This window comes from Myxine glutinosa, chromosome 5, assembly GCF_964187855.1.
Source record: "Myxine glutinosa chromosome 5, kmMyxGlut1.1, whole genome shotgun sequence".
In the NCBI taxonomy this organism is placed as follows: domain Eukaryota; kingdom Metazoa; phylum Chordata; class Myxini; order Myxiniformes; family Myxinidae; genus Myxine; species Myxine glutinosa.
The window spans coordinates 8,975,216-9,000,753 of NC_136265.1; the positions used below are offsets into that span (position 1 = coordinate 8,975,216).

Sequence of the window (25,538 nt, forward strand, 5' to 3'; positions counted from 1 at the left end):
AAGACTTCTTAAAATCCACGATAACTTCCTTGGTTTTACTCACATTCAGTAATGCTGATAGGGGCATGTGTAACACAAGACTTCTTAAAATCCATGATGACTTCCTTAGTTTTACTAACATTCAGTAATGCTGATAGGAGCATGTGTAACACAAGACTTCATAAAATCCACGATGACTTCCTTAGTTTTACTAACATTCAGTAATGCTGATCGGGGCACGTGTAGCGCAAGACTTCATAAAATCCACGATGACTTCCTTAGTTTTACTAACATTCAGTAATGCTGATCGGGGCACGTGTAACACAAGACTTCTTAAAATCCACGATAACTTCCTTAGTTTTACTAACATTCAGTAATGCTGATAGGGGCATGTGTAACACAAGACTTCCTAAAATCCACGATAACTTCCTTGGTTTTACTAACATTCAGTAATGCTGATAGGGGCATGTGTAACACAAGACTTCCTAAAATCCACGATAACCTCCTTAGTTTTACTCACATCGAGTAATGCTGATAGGAGCATGTGTAACACAATATTTCCTAAAATCCATGATGACTTCCTTAGTTTTACTAACATTCAGTAATGCTGATAGGAGCATGTGTAACACAAGACTTCCTAAAATCCACAATAACCTCATTAGTTTTACTCACATCGAGTAATGCTGATAGGAGCATGTGTAACACAATATTTCCTAAAATCCATGATGACTTCCTTAGTTTTACTAACATTCGGTTTGAGATTGTTGGCTGAACACCTCTGTCAGGTCCTGAACCTCATCTCTGTACACTGTTTCATCGTCTTTCATGATCAGGCCAATTAAGGTCGTGTCATCCGCAAATTTCACCAGGAAGTTGTTTTATTGACGAGCAAGTCGAGCATCACAATCATAAGTAAAAAGTGAATACAATAGAGGTCTTAAAGCACAGCCTTGAGGAGCTCCCATGTTCAAAACAAGCGATTAGGACGTACGGCTGCCAATCTTCATCACCTGTGGCCTGTCACTTAAGAAGTCTAAAATCCATTTGGAAATAAGACGACAGTCCAATATCTCCAAGTTTCACAAATAATTTAGAGGGAATAATGGTATTGTTGCTGATCTCGAGCCCGTCGACGTACAAAGGGGGGTTAAACCCTTTTCCCCTTCGGGCCTTCGAGTCCACGAGGCCGCTACCCACTTTACACTCCTGGGGCGGATTGCGGAGCAATTCCAACCGCCACCCCCGTAGCGAGCGTGTGGAAGGGTCTCTGGTCAAATACCCAAGTACCTTCTGGACACACACCGCCACAAAGACAGGGGCTGAACCTCGCACGAGTCACGCTCGTCTGATACGCCCGAGCGGTTTGCGTGTCACATGACTCGTGCCGTTAATTATTATGAACCCGATTGAGCGGTTTTATCTCGTACAACGCGAGGCCAATTGGGAAAAGACGTGAATGGCCAAATGGAAGCAAAGAACACAGGTTTATTGTCCCCCGTCGCACAGCGTAGCGAAAGGGGGACTATGGCTTTCCCCTCCGTCCGTGTGTCCGTGCGTGTTTGCGGGCGTGCGTGCGTGCGTAAGCGAAGGACCGCATTCGAATTTGGTGTGTGGGTGCAACCCACGTCAAAATCCAAGATGGCCGCCACCATGTATGTCTGATGCCATGTATGTCATAACCTTGTGAGATGAATATCTTGAAAAATAAGCGAAGTACCAACTTCTAATGTGGTGTGTGGGTGTATCTCGGTATAAGGAAGAACGCTATTGAAAATTGGGTTGCCACGTCAAAATCCAAGATGGCCGCCACCATATATATATATATGTCTGAACCTTGTGAGCGAAATATCTTGAAAAATAAGCGAAGTACCAACTTCTAATCTGGTGTGTGGGTGTATCTAGGCACAAGCAAGAACGCTGTTTAAAATTGGGTCGCCACATCAAAATCCAAGATGGCCGCCGTCATGTATGTCTGAACCTTGTGAGATGAATATCTTGAAAAATAAGCGAAATACCAACTTCTAATTTGGTGTGTGGGTGTATCTCGGCATAAGGAAGAACGCTATTGTAAATTGGGTCGCCACGTCAAAATCCAAGATGGCCGCCACCATATATATGTCTGAAACTTGTGAGCGTAATATCTTGAAAAATAAGCAAAGTACCAACTTCTAATCTGGTGTTTGGGTGTATCTCGGCACAAGGAAGAACGCTATTGAAAATTGGGTCGCCACGTCAAAATCCAAGATGGCCACCGCCATGTATGTCTGAACCTTGTGAGCGGAATATCTTGAAAAATAAGCGAAGTACCAACTTCTAATCTGGTGTGTGGGTGTATCTAGGCATAAGGAAGAACGCTATTGAAAATTGGGTCGCCACGTCAAAATCCAAGATGGCCGCCTCCATGTATGTCTGAACCTTGTGAGCGAAATATCATGTCATAGCATGTTTTCTGTGTCTTCCACTTTGTCAACTCACATCACTTCACCGACGGGGGACCTAGGCGTAACGCTTGTTTATAATTTGTACAGTGATCAGGGCAAAGAGACACAGGGTAGAAACTTAACGTCCTTAACTTAATATACCCAGACAAGGGCCCTCTCACTCACGCAGGGAAAGGAAGGAAGAGAAGAGAACGCGCTCAAGAGCGGTCGTTGGTGCAGTTCGCCCCGGGCAGCTCGTTGGGCGTTCCCTTGAGGATGTTCACGGCACGGACGTCGGTCTCGGTCGTGCACGCACGGGAATCCGCCCAGCGTGTCCCGATGTCAGCGAAGCCAACGCGCACGTGCAGGGAGATCGTTGGAGTCTTGGGCCCCGGGAGAGATCGTCCTGCGAAAGCGCTTATAACAGGCGGCAGAGAACAGGGCAGGGGCAGAACGCAGACAACAGAGAGAGTTCGTGCTTTTGACCACAGAGCGCAGAGAGAGCTGGGAGCTTGGCCCCGGAGAGAGAGTTCGTGCTTCGGAGTCCTGGGGTAGAGAGAGAGTTTGGGGATCCAGGGCAGGGTTTTATAGCCCCCCCCCCCCAGAGTCCCACCAGAACGTTTCAAGCCCCTCCCCTGCCCGCCGTCACTGGCCACTCCCCTTTAGCTCCCATTGGCTGCTTGCTGCTTACCGGCCACTCCCCTTTAGCTCCTCCCTCGGGCCTCCTCGACTTGTTCCAGGCCCTAGCACATGGCATTCCAGCCCAATGAGGCCTACACTTACTTGCCTACATCAACGTATACTAACACAGGAAAGGAGACTATACTTAACATTCAATAAGAAATAACTGAACTAAGCGAGGCTACATGTTGTGGTGCAACTAACTAAGAGGGGGGTTTGCGTTTATTCTCAAAACCGCAACAGTATTAAAAACAGACCTGCAGTCGACAAAAAGCATCATAACATAGGTATTACGCTTATCCAGGTGTCGTAAAACGGTGTGAAGGGCGAGTGAGACAGCGTCATCAACTAGAACGGTTTGACCAATAGGTAAACTGAAACGGGTCAAGAGTTACAGGAATGACAGACTTGATGTGAGACTTTACCAAACGTTGAAACATTTCATTATGGCCGATGTTGGTGCTACTGGCAGGTAATCGTTTCGGCACGAAGCCGGAGACCTTTTCGGTATTGGTATGATGACAGATTTTGTGGAATCGTGGAATGATGCACCGTTTTAGTGACATATTAACAATGTCAGTGGAAACTGCAGATAACTGATCTGCACAGTATCTAAGGGCACCAGATGGAATTCCATCACTTCCAGCGGCTTTACGGGCCTGCACCCGAGAAAACGTGTTACTCTCGTCGGACTGGGAGACGTGCAGAGCGGCAGCCTCAGAATCGATTTGGCGGGTTCGACGAGGTTCAATATTGGCCTTGTTGAAACGAGCGAAGAAGTCGTTTCGAGTGCCTGTCAACTTGGCATCAGAGCTGTCGACCTCCTTGGATTTCCCCTTGTCTAATGTGGCCACCTGGAGCCCCTGCCACAGCCGGGATGAATCCTTCACCTTGAATTGATCATCCATCTTGTGTCTGTACTTGTCATCCGGCCCTCGCCCGTAGTTTGTCACGAACACTCCTGTTGGAAATACTTGGTAAGCACGTTCTTGAGGTTGCAATGGGTGAAATCTCCAGCAACGACGGGAACGGCATCAGAGTAAATCGTAACGGGAAATAATGTCCAAAAGTTCAGGAAGTGCTGTTGTCGCATTGGCACGTGGTTGTATGTGGAGGATAACCGATGGGAATTCACGAGGCAGGTAGTGGGGACGGCACTTAATTACCAAGTACTCCAGGGTCAGGTGAACATAACTGAGAGATAATCTCAACATTTGTACACCAGGAGGTGTTTATAAAAAACATACCCCACCTCCCTTTACCTTATCCGTAACCTCCTTCGATCTGCCCCTCCGATACACTGAGAAACCATCTGGTTGAGTAGCAGCATCCGGGGTGTCGGCATCAAGCGCCACGTCTCGGTTGAGCAAAAAGTGCAGCAGTCACTCGTATCACGTTGGTGTCGAATACGGTATTGGACTCTATTTACAGGTGCTTTCAGGTGGTTATTCCTTTCCTGTCGCTGTTACTCACCTTCATTGCCCACTTCAGTCACCTCATTCACCATTCATTTTGTTCTTTCACTTCCAGCTACTCCCAATATGTTGCTGAACAGAGCTGTATTGATGATTGTTGGTTACCCTTTCTAAACCTAAACCATCCAATCAGCGTTCTGTTCATGTCTTTGCAGCAGGTGCAGAAACACATGGTCTTGGGTTAACAGCCGTGGCTGTTTATGATTACCAAGCTGGTGAGCATGTTTCACACCTCATGAGCTTTACAAACCACTGCACCTCCTCCAAATTGGTGGGTCCCGTCCCCTCTCCACCCCGACCCCCGTCCCCTCTCCACCACGACCCCCATCCCCTCTCCACCCCGACCCCCATCCCCTTCTCTACCATGGCCCCCATCCCCTTCTCCACCACGACCCCCATCCCCTCTCCACCACGGCCCCAATCCCCTCTCCACCCCGACCCCCATCCCCTCTCCACCACGGCCCCCATCCCCTTCTCCACCACGACCCCCATCCCCTCTCCACCCCGACCCCCATCCCCTTCTTTACCATGGCCCCCATCCCCTTCTCCACCACGACCCCCATCCCCTCTCCACCCCGACCCCCATCCCCTCTCCACCATGACCCCCAACCCCCTCTCCACCACGACCCCCAAACCCCTCTCCACCACGACCCCCGTCCCCCTCTCCCCACGACCCCCGTCCCCCTCTCCCCACGACCGCCCTCCCCCTCTCCCCACGACCCCCGTCCCCCTCTCCCCACGACCCCCGTCCCCCTCTCCACCACGACCCCCGTCCCCCTCTCCACCACGACCCCCAACCCCCTCTCCACCACGACCCCCAACCCCCTCTCCACCATGACCCCCATCCCCCTCTCCCCACGACCCCCATCCCCACCACGTCCCCCGTCCCCCTCTCCACCACGACCCCCGTCCCCCTCTCCCCACGACCCCCGTCCCCACCACGACCCCCGTCCCCCTCTCCACCACGACCGCCGTCCCACTCTCCACCACGACCCCCTATCCCCCTCTCCACCCCGACCCCCGTCCCCTCTCCACCACGACCCCCATCCCCTCTCCACCACGACCCCCGTCCCCTCTCCACCATGACCCCTGTCCCCTCTCCACCACGACCCCCATCCCCTCTCCAACACGACCCCCGGCTCCTCTCCAGCACGACCCCCATCCCCCTCTCCACCACGGCCCCCATCCCCTTCTCTCCCACGACCCCATCCCCTTCTCCACCACGACCCCCATCCCCTCTCCAACACGACCCCCGGCTCCTCTCCAGCACGACCCCCATCCCCCTCTCCACGACGGCCCCCATCCCCTTCTCTCCCACGACCCCATCCCCTTCTCCACCACGACCCCCATCCCCTCTCCACCCCGACCCCCATCCCCTCTCCACCATGACCCCCAACTCCCTCTCCACCACGACCCCCAAACCCCTCTCTACCACGACCCCCTCTCCCCACGACCCCCAACCCCCTCTCTACCACGACCCCCAACCCCCTCTCCACCACGACCCCCAACCCCCTCTCTACCACGACCCCCGTCCCCCTCTCCCCACGACCCCCATCCCCACCACGACCCCCGTCCCCCTCTCCACCATGACCCCCAACCCCCTCTCAACCACGACCCCCGTCCCCCTCTCCACCACGACCCCCGTCCCCCTCTCCACCACGACCCCCGTCCCCTCTCCACCACGACCCCCAACCCCCTTCATATCGGTGAGCTGATTTCCTTTTTCTTCCCCCTTTTAAAGCACAACCTCATTTTTCTGCCCCATCCTTGAACTCCTCCAGGTGTTGAGGATGAGATTTCCTTTGACCCCGGCGATGTCATCACAAAAATTGACATGGTGGACGAAGGCTGGTGGAGGGGAGAATGCAACAGCCGGTACGGTCTCTTCCCTGCCAACTACGTTGAGCTCCAGCAGTGACCCTTTTCCCTGGAGGACCACGTGGTGTGTTACCTGGCTTGTTTTGGTAAAACCACTTTATTGTAATTGACGACTACAGTGCAGTTAACGTTAACAAAGTGAACCGGTAACCTTGGCAATGCCCAATCACATTGTGCACAAAAAGGTTCATCAATGAATTATTGTAGTACAAGGTGAAATCGGTTACTCATTCACGCCAATTGGAAGCGTACCTGCAGCACCTGTAGTGCGATTTATTTGAAAAATTCATGTTTTATTTGCGGAACCTGTTGACATGACGACAATATTCGGAACATCATAACGGGCACAGGTTGTCTCCGTGAGCGCAGTTATCACGGCGCTAGATTGCACACCTTTGTTGAACAAGGTAATCCGCCACAACGCTGCCTCGCGATGATTTTATTACTAGTACGGTGAATTAGGTTAGTTAGTATAACTACATTCCACGTGACACTTTACCAACACTACCAAATGCATGTTCACCTTGCACGGCACGTGCAACCTGAACTGCCCGATCCCGTAATTGTTCCGATTCAAGCTTTTCCCACCACTTTGTGGTGTCTCTCCACATGTGAAATCATTTGGGAATCTAAGAGGGGTGTTCTTACATGGAAATCACTACATTCCACTGATTGTGTGTTAAACTTAAAGGTTTGGGGTACGGGCTAGGTGACAGTTTAAGTGGGAGACGGGGGGCTAGGTGACAGTTTAAGTGGGAGACGGGGGGCTAGGTGACAGTTTAAGTGGGAGACGGGGGGCTAGGTGACAGTTTAAGTGGGAGACGGGGGGCTAGGTGACAGTTTAAGTGGGAGACGGGGGGCGAGGTGACAGTTTAAGTGGGAGACGGGGGGCTAGGTGACAGTTTAAGTGGGAGACGGGGGGCGAGGTGACAGTTTAAGTGGGAGACGGGGGGCTAGGTGACAGTTTAAGTGGGAGACGGGGGGCTAGGTGACAGTTTAAGTGGGAGACGGGGGGCGAGGTGACAGTTTAAGTGGGAGACGGGGGGCTAGGTGACAGTTTAAGTGGGAGACGGGGGGCGAGGTGACAGTTTAAGTGGGAGCCGGGGGGCGAGGTGACAGTTTAAGTGGGAGACGGGGGGCGAGGTGACAGTTTAAGTGGGAGACGGGGGGCGAGGTGACAGTTCAAGTGGGGGTGGTGGAGGAGGGGGGGGCGGCTAGGTAACGGTTTAAGTGGGAGACGGGGGGGGGGGGGCTAGGTGACAGTTTAAGTGGGAGACGGGGGGCTAGGTGACAGTTTAAGTGGGAGACGGGGGGGGGGGGCTCGGTGACAGTTTAAGTGGGGGTGGTGGAGGGAGGGCTAGGTAACGGTTTAAGTGGGAGTGGTGGGGGGGGGGGGGGCTAGGTAACTGTTTACGTGGGAGACATGGGGGGGCTAGGTGACAGTTTAAGTAGGGGCAGTGGGGGGGCTAGGTGACGGTTTAAGTGGGGGTGGTCAGGGGGGCTAGGTAACGGTTTAAGTGGGAGACGGGGGGACTAGGTGACAGTTTAAGTGGGGGTGGTGGGGGGCTAGGTGACAGTTTAAGTGGGAGACGGGGGGCTAGGTGACAGTTTAAGTGGGGGTGGTGGAGGAGGGGGGGCTAAGTAACTGTTTAAGTGAGGGTGGTGGGGGGCTCGGTAACGGTTTAAGTGGGGTGGTGGGGGGGGCTCGGTAACGGTTGAAGTGGGGGGTGGTGGGTGGGGCTAGGTAACGGTTTAAGTGGGAGAGGGGGGGTGTAGATGACTATTTGTGTAGTTTACGGGATGGTTTAACTGGGGGAGAGAAGAGTATGGGACAGTTCAAGTAAAAGGTGGGGGCAGGGGGGTCTGACTGGGGAAGAGTTAGGGGATGGTTTATTTAGGTGGGGGTTGGCAACGGTTTAAGTGGGAGTAGAAAAGTGAAGCAATCTTTAAAATGACACATTACAATAAAATGTCCACTAATTGTTGCAGAAATTATATGCCTGGCTTGTAATGTTTATTATTTCTTTATAATTGCTCTGCCTTGAAAAACTGAATGCTCTTGATTGGTTAGTTGCTTGTGAGGGTGCTGAAAACCAAAAAAAAAACACTAATTTTGGAGGCTTTGTGTTTATTTACCATGGATTAAAAATCTGTTTTAATAAAATGGAGAGTGTAATTTGTGCAAATGTAATTTATAGATGGAATACAGATCTGTAGTGTATTCCTGTTCTCCACATCAGATTATAAAATGTAAACCAGGCCGTTAAATAGTATTCCTGAAGCATAAACTAAATGCACGGGATGGGAACTAATCGGCAGTTTACTGGTGACGTCACGAGTCAAGCCCCTTGGTTCCAGAATTTTCCAGCAGAAATGGGAAAACGTGAGTGTGAGGAGTAGAGAGGATTGGTGAGATGGAGGAGGAAAGAGGTGAGTAAGTAAGGTAATGGATGTGCCTCTCCTGTTCGAGGGACCATCACCTCTGATATCCCATCGATGAGCTAAATGGCAAATGTCTGATTCCTGCATTCTTGCTTTGAAAGTATGGCCTTCGACAAGGGAGGAGAACCATGCGGAACATGGAGGAGAACCATGCAGAACATGGAGGAGAACCATGCGGAACATGGAGGAGAACCATGCGGAACATGGAGGAGAACCATGCGGAACATGGAGGAGAACCATGCGGAACATGGAGGAGAACCATGCGGAACATGGAGGAGAACCATGCGGAACATGGAGGAGAACCATGCGGAACATGGAGGAGAACCATGCGGAACATGGAGGAGAACCATGCGGAACATGGAGGAGAACCATGCGGAACATGGAGGAGAACCATGCGGAACATGGAGGAGAACCATGCGGAACATGGAGGAGAACCATGCGGAACATGGAGGAGAATCCAGACACGGACCTATGGGGAGTCGCAGCCTCGACCTGAATCCCACCGATGGGGAGTCGCAGACTGACCTGAATCCCACCTTTGGGGAGTCGCAGCCTCGACCTGAATCCCACCTATGGGGAGTCGCAGCCTCGACCTGAATCCCACCTATGGGGAGTGGCAGCTTCGACCTGAATCCCACCTATGGGGAGTCGCAGCCTCGACCTGAATCCCACATATGGGGAGTCGCAGCCTCGACCTGAATCCCATCTATGGGGAGTCGCAGCCTCGACCTGAATCCCACCTATGGGGAGTCGCAGCCTTGACCTGAATCCCACCTATGGGGAGTCGCAGCCTCGACCTGAATCCCACCTATGGGGAGTCGCAGACTGACCTGAATCCCATCTATGGGGAGTCGCAGCCTTGACCTGAATCCCACCTATGGGGAGTCGCAGCCTTGACCTGAATCCCACCTATGGGGAGTCGCAGCTTCGACCTGAATCCCACCGATGGGGAGTCGCAGACTGACCTGAATCCCACCTTTGGGGAGTCGCAGCCTCGACCTGAATCCCACCTTTGGGGAGTCGCAGCCTCGACCTGAATCCCACCTATGGGGAGTCGCAGCCTCGACCTGAATCCCATCTATGGGGAGTCGCAGCCTCGACCTGAATCCCACCTATGGGGAGTCGCAGCCTTGACCTGAATCCCACCTATGGGGAGTCGCAGCCTCGACCTGAATCCCATCTATGGGGAGTCACAGCCTCGACCTGAATCCCACCTATCACCCTCCTGAATATACCTCCAACGAGAGGGTGGTGGGAGTGGGTGATGGCAGAGGGTGATTGGGGAGGGTGATGGCAGGGTGATGGGTGGGACCGGGCATCGACCTGAATCCCACCTATGGGGAGTCACAGCCTCGACCTGAATCCCACCTATGGGGAGTCGCAGCCTCGACCTGAATCCCACCTATGGGGAGTCGCAGCCTCGACCTGAATCCCACCTATGGGGAGTCGCAGCTCGACCTGAATCCCACCTATGGGGGAGTCGCAGCCTCGACCTAAATCCCACCTATGGGGGAGTCGCAGCCTCGACCTGAATCCCACCTATGGGGAGTCGCAGCCTCGACCTGAATCCCACCTATGGGGAGTCGCAGACTGACCTGAATCCCACCTATGGGGAGTCGCAGCCTCGACCTGAATCCCTTCTCTCGTGAAGTCAAGTCTTCTGGAAAGGCAAATGGAAGTCGGGGTCGGTACCCCTTACCATGTGTTGTCCTTTTGAAGAGGTTGCTCGAGTGTGATCCTTGGGTCATCTTACGCCATGTTGTCCAGTTTGACCCCAAACGTGTCCAGCAAGGACTTCATGTGTTAAAAGTCAGGTGACTGCCGGTTGCCCCAAATGTATTTATTTATTTATTTATTTATTTATATCCTCTAATTGGCTCATGGAGGAGTTACAGGTGAAAGTCGAATGTTTAATTACACTGGTCGACAAAACCGAACTTTTTTTTCCTCGTCAAGGATTCCAAACACATTTGTGGGCCTGTTTTTCTTGCCGATTCCAAATGTGTTTTTGGTTTTCCAAATCCAGCACGTCTTGTTTTGTTGTGAGACCAATCTGGGAGGTTATTTCCTCATAAGGCAATAACCTTTCAAATTTCACGAAGACGTCTACGTGCTAGGGGGAAACCAAAAACGGATTTAGAATCGGCATCCCAAGAGCTATCTTGCGCACCGGTAATTATATCTGATGATCCGGTAGTTCCAGCTGGACGTCCATTGTGCTTAGTGCAACAACAGCCTTCTCCCGGTGTGCTGCCCCTATGACGGGCTGTCTGACGGTCTGCGTTACCAATGACCATTCAGAGATGAATTCCCAGAGCAAAGCCAATGATGTTTCCACACTCCAGAGTTTTTTAACAAAGGGGAATATCTGGCTGGGAGTGATGTCACCACCTCACCTGCACTTGGTGAAGTCCAAACACCTGAAGTGGTTTAAAGGCATGTGGTTCTGTGAGATGGATGGCACTGTGGTCAGGCTGTAAAATTGGCCAAGCAGGTGTGTGAGGGGTGTGTGCAGTCACTGAGAGGTGATTGTATGCTCATTCTAATTGACCACACACTTTTACAGAGAGTGTCGGTGCTGCCAAAGCAGTTTCTTGACATGGCATATACCGGGTGGTTTGCCATTGCTTTCCCGGCAGTAGTTAGGGCAGGTATTTGTAATTTGTTCATGGTGCCGGTGATAGCTCACCTACTCTTCGTGAAGGACACCGTAGGATCTTAAACGTCCACCAACTAATGTCGGATGCCTAATGTCCATCCGAGGGACAGCACATTGATGAATCGCGCAACCATCGTAAAACACCAGGATGGAAGTTTATAGTTGGATCGGGATTCAAACCCTTCACTTCGAGGTGAGTGTGTGTCCTGCATATATACAGTCACGTGAAAAAGTAAGTACACCCCATGTAAAGTTTTGACTTTTTCAACATATTTCATTTCAACATACAACGATTTGATCTTCATTTCAACAATATTGAGAGATAAAGGTGATATAATATAACAAATATCATGAAACATTTACATTGTGTAGTCCATTGTATAATTTAAATAAACATAAATGCAAATTTCGCATGTGGAAAAAGTAAGGACACCCTTGGCTCTAATAGGTGGTATTGCCCCCTTTGGCAGAAACAACCTCAAGTAGGCGTTTCTTATGACTGTCTAACGGTCTCTGACATCGACTGGGAGAAATTTTTGCCCTCTCCTCCATGCAGAATTATTTCAGCTGTGCGATGTTTGAGGGGTTTCTTGCATGCACAGCTCGTTTCAAATCCCCCCACAACATATCGATGGGATTTAGATCCGGGCTTTGACTTGGCCATTCCAGAACCCTCCATTTCTTTCTTTTCAGCCATTCCTTGGTGGATTTACTGGTATGTTTAGGGCCATTGTCATGTTGCAAGGTTCACCTTCGGTTGAGCTTCAACTTTTCCGACAGATGGCCTCACATTATCCTCAAGCACCCTCTGGTGCAATGAAGAATTCATAGTGGATTCTATGATGGTGAGCTGCCCAGGCCCTGATGCAGCATAGCTGCCCCAAACCATAATATTTCCACTGCCATGCTTTACAGTTGGTATCAGGTTCTTGTGGTGAAATGCTGTCTTTGGTTTTCGCCAAACATGTCTTCTGGTACTGTGGCCAAATAGCTCTACCTTTGACTCATCTGTCCAGAGCACATTGTTCCAGATGTGCTGGTCTTTGCCTTGGTGTTCATTGGCAAACTTTAGTCTTGCCCTGATGTTCTTTCTGGACAGCAAAGATTTCCTCCTGGCACAGCTCCCATGTAGATCAAATTTGTGCAGCCTCTTTCTAATGGTAGACTCGTGCACTTTGACATCAACAGTGGCAAGAGCTACCTGTAGGTCCCGTGATGACATTCTGGGGTTCTTAGAGACTTCTTTCAGCATCTTGCGGTCTGCTCTCGGGCTGAACTTGCTGGGGCGGCCTGGCCTGAACAAGTTGGCAGTTGTTTGGAATCTTCTCCACTTGTAGATGATCTTCCGGACAGTCGAATGATTGATTTCAAATTGTTTGGAGATCTTTTTAAATCCCTTCCCAGACTCGTAGGCTTCTATAACCTTCTTTCTGAAGGCCTCAGAGAGCTCTTTTGATCTCGGCATGGTGACGCCGCACACTTCAACAACAAAGAGCAAACCAAACTAAATGAGGCTTAAATAAGACGGGTTCCTCCAAGATCCTCTCTAACGATGTTCTAATCATTTGCACCTGAGCTGGTGCACCTGATTCTAATTTTAGGTATTTGAAGTAGTGATAAATGTAGGGGTGTACTTACTTTTTCCACATGCGAAATTTGCATTTATGTTTATTTAAATTATACAATGGACTACACAATGTAAATGTTTCATGATATTTGTTATATTTTATCACCTTTATCTATCAATATTGTTGAAATGAAGATCAAATAGCTGTATGTTGAAATATGTTGAAAAAGTCAAAACTTTACATGGGGTGTACTTACTTTTTCACGTCACTGTATATATAAATGTCTGAGCTTTTAAATTTTTTTGTATACAGAATCGAGGCTCGTGTAAGAGCTAACACATTGAACCTGAAAACATGCACAGACACATAAAACATACAATGAAGGGAGCGGGAGACAAGAGGAGGAGAGAGGGAAGCTTACAAGCACAACAACAGTAGAGAACAGGGATGCTGGTAGATCTATGGAAGGGGGAGGAAGAAGGGGTACATGGTATAAAGCAAATGGGCACTACTAGGAATTTCAGGAAAGAAGTTGGAGATTGAAAGAGGCAGATTTGGGGTGTTTTAACAGGGGTAGAAAAGATCAAGGTTTTGGATGGGGGAAGATAAGAAATGGTGGTGAACAGCTGTTTTAAAGACCTGGAGGGAGGAGTGGGATTGAAGAGAGTGAGGGAGTTTGTTCCAGAGGTGGGAGAAAAGCGGAATTAAAACCATAAGAGGGTTGCTGGCAGATCTTGTGCGACCTGCAGGAATATTTGGGGGACAGAGCACAGACAGAGCAGGCGGAGCTAGGCCGAGTTGAGTTGGTTGAAAACAGAAAGACCACCAACCTGCCTGTGGTGAGAGAGAGAAAGGCCCTCGGAGTTAGCTTCATCGCGGGAGATTCCAATGATTCTGAAAGCTTTGGTTTCCACATCGTGAAGCCGAGCTCGGTGTGAGGCAGGAGCACCAGCCCAAAGCGGAGAGCATTATTCCATCAAGCTGCGGATGAAAGCCTTGTATGTGGTGAGCAGCTCAGGTGTGCCAAGGAAGGACTTCACACAACGGAGGATGCCCAGTCGGCGACTAGCTTTGGAGACCAGCTTGGAAATGTGATTTTCCCAGGAAAGATCATGGCACATAGTGAGACCCAAAAGCATGAGTGACAGAACTTCTTGGAGAGGATTGTTGAGAAAGTCGATGGGAGGGTTGTCCAGTCGGTCTTTTCGGAGAGACATAGTAAGAGTGTGAGATTTGTCAGGATTGAAGGACATGTTCCACTTGTTTGACCATTTGTGATTTTGTCCAGGTCTGCAGAGAGTGAAGAAGCTCCTGCCTGCCGATCTGAGGGATGAGGAATGGAGCGGCAGAGAGTGGAGTCATCAGCAAAGAGATAGAGAGGATTTTCCAGAGTCGGAGAGATCATTGATACACAAACAACACAACATGCATTTTAAAGGCCATTTTCCCTGCTAGAGCGGGGGTTAGCCTTGCGGTCCCCATGACAATCTCCTCCATTTTGCCCTATTTTCTGCATCTCTCCTTGTTAACCCCCTTGCCCGCATTTCTTCTTCCACCATCTTTAGCCAAGTCTTTCTCGGTCTTCCCCGTCCTCTGCTTCCTTCTACATTCATTTCCATCACTCTTCTCAACCAGTCACTTTCATCCTTCCTCAACACATGACCAAACCATCTCAACCTGTTCCTCTTCACAGCATCAATCACAGGCTCTATTCCCATCATCTTTCGCAATTCATCATTTGTCTTCCTCTCTCTCAACGATACTCCACACATCCGTCGAACCATTCGCATTTCCACCCTTTCCAACCTTTGTTGCTGCTCTACGTTCATTACCCATGTCTCGCTCCCATAAATCATAACACTTCTCACACATGCAGCATACACCTTTCCCTTCAGCTTCAACGACACTCCCCTCATCATCAGCACGCCACTCAGTTCCCGAAACTTCTTCCATGCATATCTCACTCGAGCAACCGTTGATCCACCGTCTGATCCACCTTCTCCATTCAGCATGTCTCCGAGGTAGCAAAATGTTTTCACACCTTCCAGCTTCACGCCGTCTCCAAGATCCAATTCAACATCTCCTCCATCTGCAGCTCCCTCTGTGCACACCTTACACTTGAATGTAGCTGCCACACTGGTTAATGACCCTCTCAGGCCACTTCATTTTTGATGAACCCACTCAGTGCACATTGTACATTGAATGGAGTTTACTCCGACACCCTTCCAACACACAGCACAGGGCCACTTCCCAGTTCTTTCCACCTCACCACATGCTTTACCATTTGCTATCACCTTCGTCTTTCCGATATTCACCTTCAGACCTTTTGTCTCCATACATTCCTTCCACGTGTTCATCTTTTCCTTCAGTCCATCCATACTTTCCGCAATCAACACCAGATCATCTGCATACAACAACTCCCACGGTAAACCCTCCTTTACGTTCTGAGCCAGCACCTCCATCACAGCTACAAATAGTAGTGGACTTAGTACCGACCCCTGATGCACTCCCACCTTCACCTCAAACTCACCATTGTTCCCGTCCTTCGTCCTTACAGCTGTGCGTGCTCTTTTGTACATTGCCATCACTACTCTGATCAACCATTCCTCCACTCCTAACTTCCTCAATGCCCATGTCAATACTTTGCGTGGTACCCTATCGAATGCTTTCTCCAGATCAACAAACCCAAGAAACAACTTCTTCCTCTTCTCCATGTACTTCTCCTGCAACTGCCTCACAATGAAAAGCACGTCTGTCGTTCCTCTTCCTGGCATGAATCCAAACTGCATTTCGTCGATCTTCACTTTCTTCCTTATCCTCCTCTCCAACACCCTTTCCAAGACCTTCATTCCATGCTCCAATAACCTTATCGCTCGGTACGAGCCACACTCCAGAGGGTCACCTTTCCCCTTGTATAGAGGGACGAGGGTACTCAGTTCCCAATCCACTGGAATGCGGCCTTCTTTCACCACCAGATTACAGATCTCTGTCATTCTCTTCACACCCCAACTTCCTGCTGCCTTCAACATATCTCCCACAACTCCCGTTGGCCCTCCCGCTTTTCTACCCTTCATTGCTTTTATCGCTTCCTCAACTTCCTTCTCAGTTATCTTCTCTGCCGGTCCTAAAACTGGGTTACTTTCTATGTTGCCATCCCATTCATTCTCTGTATTCAACAGCATTTCCATATATCTTTTCCATCTTCCTTTAATTCCATCTGGGTCGACAACGATTTGTCCCACTTCATCCTTCAAGCAACTCACCCCCATCACATCACACCTCTCTTTCGCTATCTGCTTTGCAATCCTGAATACCGCTCTCTGACCCTCTTCCGAATCCAAGCGTTCTCCGAACATTTTCCTACATGCCTCCTGCGCCTTTGCTACCTCTTTCTTTGCAGCCTTCCTGGCTGCCTTGTAACTTTCATGCTCTGCTGTTTCTGCTCCCGTACCCTTCGCCTTCTGCCACTCCTTGAACTTCCTCTTCACGTCAATCCTCTTTCCAACTTCATCATCCCACCATCATGTTTCCGAGTGCCTCGGTGGTCCTTTTGTCCATCCACATACCTCACCAACGGCTCCCAACAGACTAGCTTTCATTGACATCCAACCACTTTCAAGCTCAACCACATCATCCTCGACCCTACTCAGCCTCTCTTTTAATGCCTCCCTTACTGTCACCTCTTTCAACCTCCACACCTTCATTCTCGGTTGGTACTTCACCCGCCGAGCTCTCCTCGCACCTTTCACCCTTACGTCGCAGACAACCAAGTGGTGCTGTGAAACAGCCTCCTCCCCCGGGATCACCTTTGTGTCCCGGAGGTATGTGTCCTATCTCGCCTACGCACCATCAGGTAGTCAACGGTTGTCGTCGACCCACCTGACGTGTATGTAACAAGCTTATTATCCTCTTTCTGGAACTGAGTATTACAAATCAACAAATCAGCTCCATCAGCAAACTCCAAAATCCTTTCACCTTCTCCATTTCTCACACCATATCCGTAACCCCCAAGAACTCCGTCAAAACCGTCCATACTCCTTCCCACATGTCCATTTAGGTCTCCTCCTACCACAACAACTTCCTCATCTTTCACGTTTTCCATCAGCTTCTCTATCGCACACCAGAACTTGTCCTGTTCTTCATCGCTTCGACCAACCTGCGGAGCATATCCCGAGATGACGTTCACCAAGAGCTTTCCAATCATCATTTTCACCATCATCAACCTATCACTCACTCTAGTCACACTCACCACACTGTCTACAAACTCCTCAGAAAACAGGACACCAACACCATTCACGCCCTCCAGGCACCCTTGCCACACAAACTTGTATTTCCATCCCTGCCTACCCTTCACCATTCTCACACCACTTCCCTTCCATCTCGTCTCTTGCACACAACATATGTCTACTCTTCTTCGGACCAATACTTCCACCACTTCTCCTGATCTCCCTGTCATTGTCCCTACATTCCATGTCCCAAACCTCAGAAACCGATCTCCACTTCGGGCTGTACCCTGCCCATATGTAGTTGTAATTGTCATGGTTCCCTTTTTGAGGCAATGTTTTTATGGCCGGATGCCCTTCCTGACGCCAACCCTCTTAGTCGTCTTTTACGACACGCAGGGATATGGTGTACCTATTCTTATCCAGGGTACACACCGGGAGAGATCATTGATGAAGACCAGAAATAGCACAGGGCCCAGCACACTGCCTTGGGGAACTCCAGCCAGAACAGGAAGGGGAGGTGAGAGAAATCCATTCAGGGCCACACGTGACTACGACTGGAGAGGAAGTCCGCAAGCCATGCGTGGAGGCTACCATGCATATCATAGGAGGAGAGTTTGGTGAGCAGAGTGGGTTGCCAGCCGTATCGAAGGCACGAGATATGTCAAGGGAGGCAGCTCTGATTTCCTGTTTGGCATTGAGGACCTCCATCGATTGTTGAGACAGCAGAAGCAGCATGTGTTGAGTAGAATGACCTGGTCTGAATCCAAATTGATGATCCGTGATCAAGCCATTGGAGAAGAGGAAGGATTTGATGTCAGAAGCGATGATGGATTCTATGGCCTTGCTGATTATTGGGAGCAGGCTGATTGGTCTGTAGTTGCTAGGATCTGTTTTTGCACATTTTTTGTGTGAAGCGGTAATGTTTGCTGATTTCCAAGCAGATGTCAGATGTCCTTGAGCAAAAGAGAGGGTGAAGAGAACAGAAAGAGGGTGAGATCGAGCGGCAGAGCATGATTTTAGGACCTGTGGGCTGATGCCGTCTGGTCCAGTTGCAGAATGAGAGTTGAGGGTTGACAGAAACCTCTCCACCTTGTCAGGAGAGAAGGACACAGAGTCCAGGAGTAGCTGGGTTCGACTGGGTACGGTGGGGACAGAGAGATGGGTTTGGGACACAAGATTTTAAGGCAAACACAGAATTGAGGCATTCGGCTTTGTCACGTGCGGTGTCAACTGTGTAGCCGTTTGAGGTGAGGGAGGGGATGGAGGGGGAACAAACAACAGAAACAGATTTGACCAGACGCCACGAGGATTTGGAGGACGGAGACAGGTTTGAGAGTTCAGACTTGAGAGTAGATAGATATTGTTTCCTGGCTCTCCTCAGGGTAGACACACACTTGTTCCGAGCTTTGTGAAAGGAACCGAGATTACCTTCAGTTGACTTGCCTTCCAGGAGGTGAAGGCAAGTTGTTTCAGGGCAACTCCCTCACCACAAAATTCCGTGTACCATGGACGGGAGGAAGGGTATGACAACTGAAGACGAGATGGGATGAGTCTGTGCATGAGAGAGCAATTTACTTTGGAAGAATTCCCAGGATGAGTTGATGTCGGAGCCGGTCGACATGGGAGACTAGTCCAGATGTTTGATGGCTGCTTGAAGACCGTGCCAGTCGGCCTGAGTGAAATGCCAGACACATCGTCGCTGAGGAGGATCTCTGAGAATGGCCAGAGCGATGTCCACTTTAACAAGCACATGATCAGAAGAACCGAATGGAGCAGAAGAAGAGCAGCAGAAATTATCATGGAAGTTTGTCATAACCAAGTCTGGAGGAGAAGATACTCCACTGACTGAGATGCGGGTTGGGAAATTGACAGATTGTATCAGTCCCAATGAGTGGCATAAGTCCTTTGCTGAGGTGCCATGGCTGGTGCGAGAGGTACCCACACTCAGCCAGCTGGCATTATGACAATTGAAGTCGCCACATATGAGGAAGAGAGAATTGGGATGAGTGGACAGAAGTTGGTCCATGTTGTCAGACAGGGAGATGTAAATGGAGTCATCACTGTTTGGTGGACGGTACAGAACACGTGTGAACAAAAGGTGGGAGCGGAGAGGAAGCCATAGCCAGAGGTAATCCGAGGGGGTGGGGGTGGAGAGAGGGCAGTGCAAGGAGAGTAGGAAGAGTTTTTGATAAAGAAAGCAACCCCACCAACAGGACGAGGTTCAGGTCTGTCATACCGGAGGAGGGAGTAACCAGGGAGAGATATTAAGGAATCAGTCATCTTGAAGGAGGAAAGTTTCTGTTAAGCAGATCAAGTCTGGATTGTCAGAAGCAACCTGTATGGAGAGATCAGTCAGGTGTGAGCGAAGGCATCGGATGGTTGAGGTCCATACTGTTAAGGAAGAGAGAGGGGGGAGCATCGGATACAGGAGAGGGGAGGGGTAGGGTAAGATGGGGGGGGGGGGGAGAGGAGGAGGAGGTAGGGAGTGCTGTTGATAGTGTCAGAGATTTCAGAAGAGCTAGGAGAATGGGAAGGATGAGGAGGACGAAAGGTTTGATGGTGATGGGATGAGGCACAGTGAGGGGTTATTTGAGGGGGGGGGGGGGCAGAGGAAAGTAGGATGTTGGGGGAGGTGGAGGTATGAGATAGAAGGGAGACGAAGTTGGGAGGAGGCAGCTTTGAGAAGGAGGTGGGAGGAGGGAGAATTTGGGAGGGATGGTTGGGGGGGAGATTTGAAGGGGAGGGGTTGGGGGGGGAGTTTAGGAGGGGAAGGGCAAGGGGGGAGTTTAGGAGGGGAAGGGCAAGGGGGAAGATTTGAAGGGGAGGAGTGAGGGGGGAAGAGTTGAATTGGAGGGGTGACGAGGGAGTTTTGGGGGGGGAGGAGTGAGGGGGGAGTTTAGAGAGTGTTGGATGATGAATGGGAAACGAACATTTATTACAAACTGGGTTTATTGTGATTTTCAAGTCAGAGATCCGTTTGATAACGATAGAGGAAGGGTGGAATGAAGGTGAGTTTGGAGAATGTAGAAAGGAAGAACTGTAAGAGATTGAATTTTTCTTTGAAATGGAATGATGTGATGAGGAAATTGAAGGAAGCCTTTTAAGTCGGAAGAAGAAGAGCGTGTTATAATATACCACTGAATACAACACTGCAGCGGAAAGTTTAAACTTTTTAAAACAAAACCGTGAAAACTATCTGGGAAAATTCCCTGAAGTGAGGGCATGGATTTGAAAAAGAAGGAGAAAGGGTTGAACGAGTATGGTGGAAACTAGAATTGGCAAAGGTGAGTATCGGCCAGAGAGGTAGAAGAAAAAGGAGATAAAGGGGGCGGGTGTGGGACAACACGTGGTCGTGAGCCGGAGAAGGAAATGATTATGAATGTAATTTTTTTTTTTCTTTATTTAAGACTAAACAAATGGTAAGATGTTCGGGGGAGGCCGAGGGTGAAAAGAAAATCAAAGAAAAAAGAAATACAGCGAAAGAACGAACTTAAGTTTACAAAATACCGACGTGACGAGAGAAGCCTCGAGCGACAGGCCCCACACGCGGTGTGAACAAAACGACTAATTACACAGAAGTTTGCAGGAATTGCAAACCAACGAGAAACACACAGGAACACATACACAGTAAAATAACAAGTAGAAATTTGACAAGGACACAATTGGGACGAGAACGGCACTCAGTGGAGAGGATACCTCCGCCAGGTGATCAGTTTACGTTTTGTATCCCAGAGTAGACCAGAAAATCACAATACAAAATCACATTTCATCAAAATCATCCGTCCACAACTTTTTGAGATATCCTGCTTTGTATCGTTTTTGGCCCAATCTCTCAATGGTGAAGAATCACTTTAAAAATTCTAGTAGCCGGATCCGGATCTTCACAAAAATCGAATCTAATTGTCCTTGTCGTGCACACATCATCTCAACCAAATTTCATCCAAATCCGTCCACAACTTTTTGTGATATCCTGCTATGCATCGTTTTTGGCCCCATCTCTCAATGGTGAAGAATCACTTTAAAAATTCTAGTAGCCGGATCCGGATCTTAACAAAAATCGAATCTAATTGTCCTTGTCGTGCACACATCATCTCAACCAAATTTCGTCCAAATCCGTCCACAACTTTTTGTGATATCCTGCTATGTATCGTTTTTGGCCCAATCTCTCAATGGTGAGGAATCACTTTTAAAATTCTAGGAGCCAGATCCGGATCTTCACAAAAGTCGAATCTAATTGTCCTTGTCGTGCACACATCATCTCAACCAAATTTCGTCCAAATCCGTCCACAACTTTTTGAAATATCCTGCTATGTATCGTTTTTGGCCCAATCTCTCAATGGTGAAGAATCACTTTAAAAATTCTAGTAGCCGGATCCGGATCTTCACAAAAATCGAATCTAATTGTCCTTGTCGTGCACACATCATCTCCACCAAATTTCGTCCAAATCCGTCCACAACTTTTTGAAATATCCTGCTATGTATCGTTTTTGGCCCAATCTCTCAATGGTGAAGAATCACTTTAAAAATTCTAGTAGCCGGATCCGGATCTTCACAAAAATCGAATCTAATTGTCCTTGTCGTGCACACATCATCTCCACCAAATTTGGTCCGAATCCGTCCACAACTTTTTGAAATATCCTGCTATGTATCGTTTTTGGCCCAATCTCTCAATGGTGAAGAATCACTTTAAAAATTCTAGTGGCCGGATCCGGATCTTCACAAAAATCGAATCTAATTGTCCTTGTCGTGCACACATCATCTCCACCAAATTTGGTCCGAATCCGTCCACAACTTTTTGAAATATCCTGCTATGTATCGTTTTTGGCCCAATCTCTCAATGGTGAAGAATCACTTTAAAAATTCTAGTAGCCGGATCCGGATCTTCACAAAAATCGAATCTAATTGTCCTTGTCGTGCACACATCATCTCAACCAAATCCGTCCACAACTTTTTGTGATATCCTGCTATGCATCGTTTTTGGCCCCATCTATCAATGGTGAAGAATCACTTAAAAAATTCTAGTAGCCGGATCCGGATCTTCACAAAAATCGAATCTAATTGTCCTTGTCGTGTACACATCATCTCCGCCAAATTTCGTCCGAATCCGTCCACAACTTTTTGTGATATCCTGCTATGTATCGTTTTTGGCCCAATCTCTCAATGGTGAGGAATCACTTTAAAAATTCTAGTGGCCGGATCCGGATCTTCACAAAAATCGAATCTAATTGTCCTTGTCATGTACACATCATCTCCACCAAATTTCACCCGAATCCGTCCACAACTTTTTGAAATATCCTGCTATGTATCGTTTTTGGCCCAATCTCTCAATGGTGAAGAATCACTTTAAAAATTCTAGTAGCCGGATCCGGATCTTCACAAAAATCGAATCTAATTGTCCTTGTCGTGCACACATCATCTCCACCAAATTTCACCCGAATCCGTCCACAACTTTTTGAAATATCCTGCTATGTATCGTTTTTGGCCCAATCTCTCAATGGTGAAGAATCACTTTAAAAATTCTAGTAGCCGGATCCGGATCTTCACAAAAATCGAATCTAATTGTCCTTGTCGTGCACACATCATCTCAACCAAATTTCGTCCAAATCCGTCCACAACTTTTTGTGATATCCTGCTATGCATCGTTTTTGGCCCCATCTCTCAATGGTGAAGAATCACTTTAAAAATTCTAGTGGCCGGATCCGGATCTTCACAAAAATCGAATCTAATTGTCCTTGTCGTGCACACATCATCTCCGCCAAATTTCGTCCGAATCCGTCCACAACTTTTTGTGATATCCTGCTATGTATCGTTTTTGGCCCAATCTCCCAATGGTGAAGAATCGCTTTAAAAATTCTAGTAGCCGGATCCGGATCTTCACAAAAATAGAATCTAATTGTCCTTGTCGTGCACACATCATCTCCGCCAAATTTCGTCCGAATCCGTCCACAACATTTTGTGATATCCTGTTCACGGACAAACGGACAGACAGGGGTGAAAACATAACCTCCATCCACCTTTTCGGGCGGAGGTAAAAATACTTAACTTTGATGACGTGCAGAGCTCTGAAGGAGGCTTCCTCGCCCGTGGAACCGGAAGCGGAAGCTGATTTAAATGTCTGAGTTTGCTTCATCAATTAATTTCTATTTGTACCGTACAGTTATCTGAGTGTCGATGACAATGTACCTGGCGTTTTGACACTTGTACCATACAGTTACCTGAGTGTCCATGGCAATGTACCTGGCGTGCAATGTTTTGACTTCCTCCCGAGCGGGTAACTCCCAAAATATATTATTACCACGTGGGATAACCAAACAATAAGTTACCAATCAACCTTAGTCCAGGTCTACAAGTCAATGTGAAATGATCTTGGGAATGACTTCACGGGGACGAAGCAAGTTGTACTTCCACCCTTCCACTCCACATCGTTCTGTTACCTGTCAGGTTGGAAGTACGGTTTACCTGTGATAGGTTCTCTCTGATAATGATCAAAGTATTTTCAAGACGCTGACCACAAACTAAGGTTGGGTTTCTCCGAAACAAATGGTGCAAGAATGTACGACTTACCTCGATTTGATCGTATTCCAGGTGAACGATCAGTTTTCATGTATTCCACGTCAGCTAATGGTGATGTGGTGCAAGGTCACCTGGACCCTGGTTGCCATTGTCAGACAGCTCGGGGCGGATCCAGTAGTGGCACGTCGTCTCCTCGAGGCCTTGTTATCCCTCCGTCCTCATTGCCGTGAATCGTTCGTTAACATTTTCACCTTTTGTATGTGACACACACCGGGTACCTTAAATAGGTCTGAGTGAACATGTGCTGGCCTGCCGGTGTGTACCCCAGTGTGTACCCCGGTTTAGAATAGGTACACCGTATCCCTGCGTGTCATAAGAGGCGACTAAAAGGGTTGGCGTCAGGAAGGGCATCCGGCCATAAAAACATTGCCTGAAAAAGAGAACCATGACAATTACAACTACATATGGGCAGGGTACAGCCCGAAGTACCCCGTGGGGGACCTCACGCCCTCTCGTCAAAAGTCAAGGTGGGGAACCCGATCGAAGCAAGGGTGGAAATCACTCCATTTATGACGACGAAACGTCTGATGCCCGACGTGGAGATCGGTTTCTGAGGTTTGGGACGTGGAATGTAGGGACAATGACAGGGAGATCAGGATAAGTGGTGGAAGTATTGGTCAGAAGAAGAGTGGACATATGTTGTGTGCAAGAGACGAGATGGAAGGGAAGTGGTGTGAGAATGGTGAAGGGTAGGCAGGGACAGAAATACAAGTTTGTGTGGCAAGGGTGCCCGGAGGGCGTGACTGGTGTTGGTGTCCTGTTTTCTGAGGAGATTGTAGACAGTGTGGTGAGTGTGACTTGAGTGAGTGAAAGGTTGATGATGGTGAAAATGATGATTGGAAAGCTCTTGGTGAACGTCATCTTGGGATATGCTCCGCAGGTTGGTCGGAGCGATGAAGAGAAGGACAAGTTCTGGTGTGCTATAGAGAAGCTGATGGAAAACGTGAAAGATGAGGACGTTGTTGTGGTAGGAGGAGACCTAAATGGACATGTGGGAAGGAGTATGGATGGTTTTGACGGAGTTCATGGGGGTTACGGATATGGTGTGAGAAATGGAGAAGGTGAAAGGATTTTGGAGTTTGCTGATGGAGCTGATTTGTTGATTTGTAATAATCAGTTCCAGAAAGAGGATAATAAGCTTGTTACATACACGTCAGGTGGGTCGACGACAACCGTTGACTACCTGCTGGTGCGTAGGCGAGATATGGGGCACCTCCGGGACACAAAGGTGATCCCGGGGGAGGAGGCTGTTTCACAGCACCACTTTGTCTGCGACATGAGGGTGAAAGGTGCGAGGAGAGCTCGGCAGGTGAAGTACCAACCGAGAATGAAGGTGTGGAGGTGAAAGAGGTGACAGTGAGGGAGGCATTAAAAGAGAGGCTGAGTAGGGTAGAGGATGATGTGGTTGAGCTTGAAAGTGGTTGGATGTCAATGAAAGATAGTCTGTTGGGAGCCGTTTGTGAGGTATGTGGATGGACAAAAGGCACTCGGAAACATGGTGGTGGGATGATGAAGTTGGAAAGAGGATTGACGAGAAGAGGAAGAAGTTCAAGGAGTGGCAGAAGGCGAAGGGTATGGGGGCAGAAAAGGCAGAGCATGAAAGTAAGAAGGCTGCAAAGAAAGAGGTAGCAAAGGCG

At 48.9% G+C, this 25,538-nt stretch overlaps 1 protein-coding gene across 5 annotated transcripts in view; it reads left to right on the forward strand.

The window, feature by feature from the left end:
- Positions 1 to 7,360, forward strand: part of LOC137427964 (src substrate cortactin) — a 47,326-nt gene extending 39,966 nt beyond the window's left edge. For 3 of the 5 annotated variants that reach the window (XM_078777563.1, XM_078777565.1, XM_078777566.1), the window contains 2 exons: positions 4,714 to 4,770; positions 6,337 to 7,292. In XM_078777563.1, coding sequence (XP_078633689.1) covers positions 4,714 to 4,770; positions 6,337 to 6,473 — 194 coding nt within the window. In that variant the 3' untranslated portion in view covers positions 6,474 to 7,292. Of the gene's footprint in view, positions 1 to 4,710; positions 4,771 to 6,336 lie in introns of all 5 variants that reach the window. The other 2 variants (XM_068117835.2, XM_078777564.1) reach the window with 2 other exon arrangements.
- The last annotated feature ends 18,178 nt before the right edge of the window (positions 7,361 to 25,538 follow it).